Source organism: Lipotes vexillifer, unplaced genomic scaffold (assembly GCF_000442215.2).
Source record: "Lipotes vexillifer unplaced genomic scaffold, Lipotes_vexillifer_v1.1 scaffold240, whole genome shotgun sequence".
NCBI classification, from domain to species: Eukaryota; Metazoa; Chordata; class Mammalia; order Artiodactyla; family Lipotidae; genus Lipotes; species Lipotes vexillifer.
The window spans coordinates 1,430,579-1,437,771 of record NW_006797481.1 but is presented as its reverse complement, the minus strand read 5'-3'; the positions used below and the strand labels follow the sequence as shown (position 1 = coordinate 1,437,771).

Here is a 7,193-nt window from a genome sequence, read left to right as displayed (position 1 = left end):
GTCCGGGAAGATCCCACATGCCGCGGAGCGGCTGGGCCCGTGAGCCATGGCCACTGAGCCTGCGCGTCCGGAGCCTGTTGCTCCGCAACGGGAGAGGCCACAACAGTGAGAGGCCCGCGTACCACAAAAAAAAAACAAAAAAACAAACCTTTAAAGCTCTGTCTCTGTAAGTATCTTAACCTTGGGAAACTTTCGCACTAAGTAAAGGTCCATGTAGTAGAAATGAGTCCCTTGGCACATTCACATAAAAAAGGATTGACTCAGTACTTGAAAAGCTCATAAATGCTTACAGAGTTTTCTAATAGACATTAAAATTTTATTATTAACAGTCTTCTGATTTTTTTTGGTCTTAAAATTTTCAACTTGGTTCATTTTAATTTTCTCATTTTATTAATTTTCTAGAAATAACAAACAATTTACTTGGTTTGAATTTGCTGTTCTATATATATAAAGGTAGTTTCATAATTTTTTTAACTTCCAGTAGAGTACTAAATTACACATAGAGATTTTTCTTCCAGCTCTACTGAAGTGCCAGTTTCTGTAAGCAGGCAGACTTGCACACAGATTATAATACTTTTCAACATTTTTTCTTCTTAGATTCTTATTGTTAGATTTCTATGAAGCTGATTAATAACCTCCGAAGTCAAAGTAATGTTTACTAAAATGACTTTAAGTATAATTTAAATAATTCAAAAGTTTTAAAATCCAGCCTCAATTTTCTCTTTTATTGTTCTACTCTAGAAATTTCAGCTGGAAAGGGTTAATCTCCAGGAGGTGAAACGGTCAACTTATGATCATACCAGGAAATGTACAGACCAGCTACTTCTCTTGGGTCAAGTATGTCAGTTTTTATAACTCTTTTCATGTTTCAGGGAGTTCCTAGTTGATTAGTAATTTACAGCATTACTTGTACCACACACACACACACACACACACACACACACACACTATATAGTGTTTCCTTAAAAGTATAAGTATAAATTATGCTTTCTTTCGAAATAAGACGAACAGACGTTCTGAGAAAGCAAAGATATATATGGTTAACCAGCTTGTAATTTTGGCTTCCATAATGTCACATGAGGCCTAACTAGTTTTGTTTTGTTTTGGTTTTGTGTCTTTGAATTGACTGGCGCAAAGCTTACATAAGCACCTGTATAAACCAGAATGTGGTTTTACATTTGTCCTAAAGAAGCAGTGTTGTATTTTTGTTCAACTTGTATATATGTAAACAAAGTGTTCACGAACATTTTTGAGAAAAGTCCTGTTTAAGCTGCAAACTTCAGTGTTCCAAATCATGAATTTTAAAAGGTTGTGTTGGAGAAAAACGGCCTCGTAATTAGAAGAATTGTTTCTCTTATTAGACAGACAGAGCTGTGCAGTTGCTATTGGAAACAAGCGCAGATAACCAGCATTATTACTGTGATTCACTGAAAGCCTGCTTGGTCACAACTGTCACCTCGTCAGGCCCCTCCCAGAGCACCATTAAGCTCGTGGCAACTAATATGATTGCCAATGGGAAATTGGCAGGTAAGGCATGTTTTGGGGTATATTCGTTAATACTCCGGAAAATCAGACCCACTCCTGGAAAGTAATTGGTTATTAGGGATATTTCTTTTTTTTTATATATACACTGGAGAAAAGTAGAAAGATTATTGCTAGCAGTTGATAAGATGACCATATAATTTAATCATCTAGACCAGAGTGCTTTTTAAAGAGTAAATGGGGCACTATTAATAATTGCCAAGACAATAGGCATAAATTGGATAAACCTGGGCACCCTAAATGCTGAAAACCAGTGAGTGAGGTAGGCTTTACTTGTTTGTTTTCTGGGCTGTGTTTGTACTTCCAACCCTGTTCATTTGAGTGGTAACACTGTAAAGCCCTATTTTAATATTTTATTTTAAAATTTAAGTCAGTAATGTCTCCAGTAGGTAGGTATAAAATGTCCAAGGCCAGACGAAGTCAAATGGTGGTTTTACCCTTTAGTGACTCGTCAGAGAGACAGCTCCAGTGCCACTTGTGGGGCTGCTGTTTTGTCTTCCAGAGGGTGTTCAGTTGCTCTGCCTGATAGACAAAGCTGCAGATGCCTGCCGCTACCTGCAGACCTACGGCGAGTGGAACCGGGCTGTGTGGCTTGCCAAAGTAAGTGATTCTAGTAGGTGCCTTGAACATTTGGGATAGAAAGTTCAGTCTTGAACTTTGGACTCAAGATTTAGAAGCATTTTTGTGGCTGCAAAGCGGCTTTGAGCATATTTTCTTGCAACTTTCATCCACTTATTCTTTGAGTATAAATTACATTTCTTATTGCAAATTGGAGGTTGCATTCGTAGCAATTAAGTGAAAGCAGCTGCCTCCTCTCCCTACTGGGGTGTGAGCCCAGACTCAGCCCAGACGTGTTGCCAGGCCTGTCGGTCCCGAAGGTGTGGGTCCCCGTCACTGCTGGTCATGATGCTGCAGCATCAGGGGGTGCATAGTAAAGCAGATCCGAGCTTTGTTTCATAGGTACAGATCCCATTTCGATTAAATTCTTTTTTCCTTCTATAGTGCAGGATGTCTTTGTTTTTAACGTGTGCATCTTTCCCAGGTCCGTTTAAATTCAGAAGAGTGTGCGGATGTTTTAAAGCGGTGGGTTGACCACCTTTGCTCCCCTCAAGTGAATCAGAAGTCAAAGGCCCTCCTGGTCCTCCTCTCCCTGGGCTGCTTTTCCAGCGTGGCTGAGACACTTCACAGGTACACCCAGTGTCCACGGCTGGTCAGGACCACCCGGGATTAACCACCTTACGCTGTCCTGAGGCTCTGCCGGGTGGAGGGTAGTCCTCGGTGTCGGGAGTGAAGGGAGAAGCATACATTTTAGGTTTATTTAAAAAAGAAACCTAAAGGGATGGAACAGTCTGTGTTCATTAATTCTTCATTTGGTCTAGGAACTGTGTTATTTTCCTACCAATATGCTAGCCACACCTAACAGGTACCTGTTTAAAAAGAATATTTAAAAAGTCTTCAGAGAATTGGGGACAATTCATCTTTGAGTAGAGCAACTGAGATGAAGGCTAGAAGGCAGTAGGAAGGGTGAAGAAAGTGTGGCGAGTTGGAGGTGTCCCCTCTGAGAACCTTGAAGGGTAATTAATACTCATTACTTGTTATAGGACATTTTATTTATTTAAAAACTAAGGGAGGTAGGTTGAGGCAGATACTACAAAAGCTTACTTGTTAAATCTGGGCAGTGGGTACGTGGATCCTTGTCCTGTCTCTGTAGATTTCTGTGGAATTCAACGATTTCACAAATTTTTTTTAAGTATTAATAAAAAAGAGCAGGGCGTTGGGGCTTGAGAATTCTCTCCCTTCCTTTCCTCTAAGCCTGGGCTGAGAACGGTGCTGGTGTGACTTACGCAGCACTCGGGCTTCCGGGGAGAGTGTGTACAAGTCTTTACATAGAAACACACCCTGGGACGGTCCTCTCAGATGTCATAAATTACAGCACCTAACTCGTGTTCTGTTGAGCAGCATGAGGTACTTCGACAGAGCGGCCTTGTTTGTGGAAGCTTGTCTCAAGTACGGTGCGATTGAAGTCAGCGAGGACACAGATATCCTTTGCCGGGACTTGTGTGCTGAGGAGGAATCAGATGCCGTGGCGGGTTTTAGAATCTCTCTCGGTTGTGCTGCCGGGGAAGAACTATTCTATCGGGAAAGATCTGTATTCGGACCCTCCAGAGCCAGGAAAGAGGGGGAAACGAGAGGGACGGAATCAGAAAGAAGGTCGTTGCACCACTGGCATCAGCTGTGAGATAGACGGAGGGTCAGGAAGGGCTGTAAAGGGGAGGGAGCCCGAATTTTGTCATGTTTTGTTTGAATTTAAAAAGAAGATAGAGGAAGACTAGTTTAGGAAAGGTAAAGGAGGCTGCTACTGGAATAAATGCATATTGGAATAGAATAAAAAGAAAGACTTGCTGTACCCATAGGGACAGTTTAACATGGAATAAGACACAGCAGCACTTCAGAGAGACGTGTCGTGCAGGCAGGTCACTGTGGTCCACGTATGACCAGGAGCATTTCAGTTCTACACGTCACTTGAGTCATATGTGTTTCTTTGAAAAGAATGAGCTTGAGAATCCAACTCCCAGGTCCTTGTTTTTGCAGAGGCCTTGTTATATCGTTGCACTTTTTCTTGAATTGTTACATTGTGGCCTCATTTCTACATGTCATGGTTTTGATTTTCTGTATAATTTTTTTACAGAAAATTAAGCTGAACTCGGTGTCATATATCTAGGCACTGGGGAAGTTGGCTCTAGTTTGAAGGAGCCATTTTGGATATCAGAACACAGTGGAACAGGGCTGTCTAAAATCCCAACACCCAGCTATCTGGAGCTCTTGCCTTGGGGTAGGCTTTGTAAATAGAACCTCTCAGTGAAGCTCATCTGCCTCTTAAACCACCAGCCTCTCCGACTTTCAAACGGCATGAGGGTATGCACGTGAGTTTCACTTCTGTCATCCTTCTTTCTCGTCATTAAGTGCTTTTAGACCTTGGAGAATCTGGGAGGATGTTAGCTGGGTCTTGTAGAAGGACAGGCTCTGGGCTCAGGTGGTGCAAGTGCAGGGACATTACACACTGAAACATTGCCTCCCCGCTCCGGGAGTTGCCCTCCCCCAGGGAAGAGGTACCTGTGCTTCTCCCGTGCTGCCCTCCCGTGGGCACTGCAGCAGAGCTGGTCATTGTTTCCGGCCTGTGGGAAGCTGGTGGAGCCCTTTTTGCCCTTCTTTTCCTTAACTGTGGTTTACAGAAACTCATCTCTGCTATATATGCGGATTATGCCCGAAGTTTGAAGAACCTCGGTTTTAAACAGGGAGCGTTTTTTTTTGCTTCAAAAGCTGGAGCAGCTGGCAAAGATTTATTGAATGAGCTGGAGTTCCCCAAGCAAGAACTGACTGAAGAGTGACAGGTCAGCATGTACCAGGGCACGCGGCCTCGCGAGCAGTCGGCCGGGGAGTTGGTCTGGCTGTGGATGGTCACAGCCCAGGCTCATGATGATGCCGTCCCTACCGGGGTCCTTGTGGGCTGTTTCACTACATGTGTACAGCAGTATGTGAACGTTTACACTGTCAGGAGCAGGTTCTAGGACCTGTATTTATCTCAGAGAAAGATGGGAACGCTTCAGATTTTGAAAGTATAACATTTTATACTTTTGGAGACAGTTTTAAGAGTCCCTGGAAACACTTTTAATTTTTCTTAAACTTAAGATCCAAGCAACTGAATTGCTTTTCTCATTGACTCGATTTAAATCTATAGTAAAAGGAGTTTGTGAGACCTATTCTGAAATCTGTGCTTTGCCTGTGTTTATATACAGTCATTCCAGGTACAAACAGAGCAGAAACATTTAAACAGTAAAGGTGACTTACCATAGCATTCCTTGTTTTCTTACCTTGAAAACAGAACTGTTGATTTCCTGATTTAGGCAGTTGCTAAATTTTGTAATTTCAGGTTCATAGGCTCATAGAGAAATTGTAAGCTTTGTGTTTTGTTCCAGTATGTGGAGTCTTGTATATTTTGGATTTTAACTCCGGTGATGTGTTACAGTAACCTCCTCTCTGAAGGCACTGTTCTTTAATATTCTTTGTTTTCTTCCGATGACTGAACTATATGAGATGTGACTGTTATAAATTATTGCTAAAAATTTAAATGTGTATAATTTACAGAAATGATAAATAAAAAGGGACTTCATCCCAGCCAGGCCTTTGTGTTCTCTGAGCTGCTGCGCACCAGGCCGGGTGCTGGGCTGGCGCCTTAGGAGTCCGTCGAGCTGCCGGCCCTCCAGCATCCGAGCCGCTTTGCTGAACCCGGAGAACCTGGGCTGCGGGGGCTCGGGCCCCAGCATAGAGCTGCCTCTGAGTTCCTGGGTGGGCAGGGCTCGGCTTGTGGCTCTCAGAGGCGAGGAAATGGCCTTCCTGTCTTCTCCTCCTGGACGTCCACGGTGGCACGTATCGTAACACCCACCAGGAGGTGTTTTCAGATAAAATCGTAGTCTCTACCCTTAGATATCAATCAGTCTGCCCCATCGGACAAGGAACTGAGATCCATGGAGAGGAAGAGCCTGTCCCGGGAATGCTTGTTCCCAGGCCGGTGCTTTGGCTAAATGTCCTAGAAGAAACCCAGGACCCATTCATTGGTCCTGTGATTGGCTAACCTTCTTGCCCTTTCTCTGCCTAGGTAGGTTACATAGAATTCTTGAAGGCCATGGGCAAACCCAGCTCTCTTTATATTGTTTATTAGTTAAATGATTGTCAGGATAGACTTTATTAATTCAACCGCCAACTAGCTCAAGGAGAAAAGAATGCTGGCCTTAGTAAGCAGAGAGAAAAAAGAAGAAATTCCAGCATAGGGCATCTTGAAAGTTAAATGTGCTTTGGATTCGAGGCCAGCAAATAGGCAGTGAGCTGCTGCCTGATTGTGGGAATGGAGGAGCGGACCAGGCGCAGCTCGGCAGCAGCTGCTGAGCAGAGAGGCCCGAGAGCCTGGAACATGTCACAGACCGGCTGGTTAGGATGGCAGCCAGTCTGTGTCAAGATACAACTGGAAGTCCCATTCTGAACACAACCCGGACTTCCCTTTCCCCTTGACCTGTGACCTCACCTCGTGGGCTCAAAGCTGAAAGTGTGCTCCACGCCCCTCTGGTGAGCATTCGAATTCAAGGGCAGGTGAATCACATTCACAGTCAGTCTTTCTGAACCTCAGCTTGCCTTTCCACGGAAGGTCTTTAAGCACATTGTGTTATCGGTGCCTTAGCAAAGGAGGCTTCCCAGGGTGACACAAGCAGCGGGAATTGGAAAGGAGAGTGACCGTGACTTCAGGTCAGCAGGTGTCTTCCTGTGCAAATCCCCACAGGTGTGCTTGTCAGGCCCTTGGCCCTTCCCTTGGCAATGAAGGAAGCCTGGGTGGAGGGGAGAAACCTGGTCTGGTGGGCAGGGGCTTCTGCGCAAGGGAGGCCCCGTGTGAGACCACTCCTCTGGCTGCTCTCGCAGAGCCATTTCCTGTCGCTCACTGTTACCTTTTTCCTGTTCGGTTAGTAATTGTTCTGCGGATGGTGGCATGCTCTCGGCCTGCCCGCACTCTTGCTTTAGGTATTTCCATTGCTTTGAAGGTGGGAGCAGAACCTTTTGTTCTTCTAAAATAGATATCAGAGCAGCATCAGTACAAGCTTCAT

General features: G+C 44.4%; 1 protein-coding gene across 1 annotated transcript in view; it reads left to right on the top strand.

Annotated features, from left to right (window-relative positions):
* Nucleotides 1-5,718, top strand: part of WDR11 (WD repeat domain 11) — a 60,594-nt gene extending 54,876 nt beyond the window's left edge. Inside the window, exons 24-29 of the mRNA XM_007469563.1 lie at nt 742-837; nt 1,362-1,527; nt 2,045-2,142; nt 2,585-2,730; nt 3,502-3,581; nt 4,774-5,718. Coding sequence (XP_007469625.1) covers nt 742-837; nt 1,362-1,527; nt 2,045-2,142; nt 2,585-2,730; nt 3,502-3,581; nt 4,774-4,931 — 744 coding nt within the window. The 3' untranslated portion in view covers nt 4,932-5,718. The remainder of the gene's footprint in view (nt 1-741; nt 838-1,361; nt 1,528-2,044; nt 2,143-2,584; nt 2,731-3,501; nt 3,582-4,773) is intronic.
* The last annotated feature ends 1,475 nt before the right edge of the window (nt 5,719-7,193 follow it).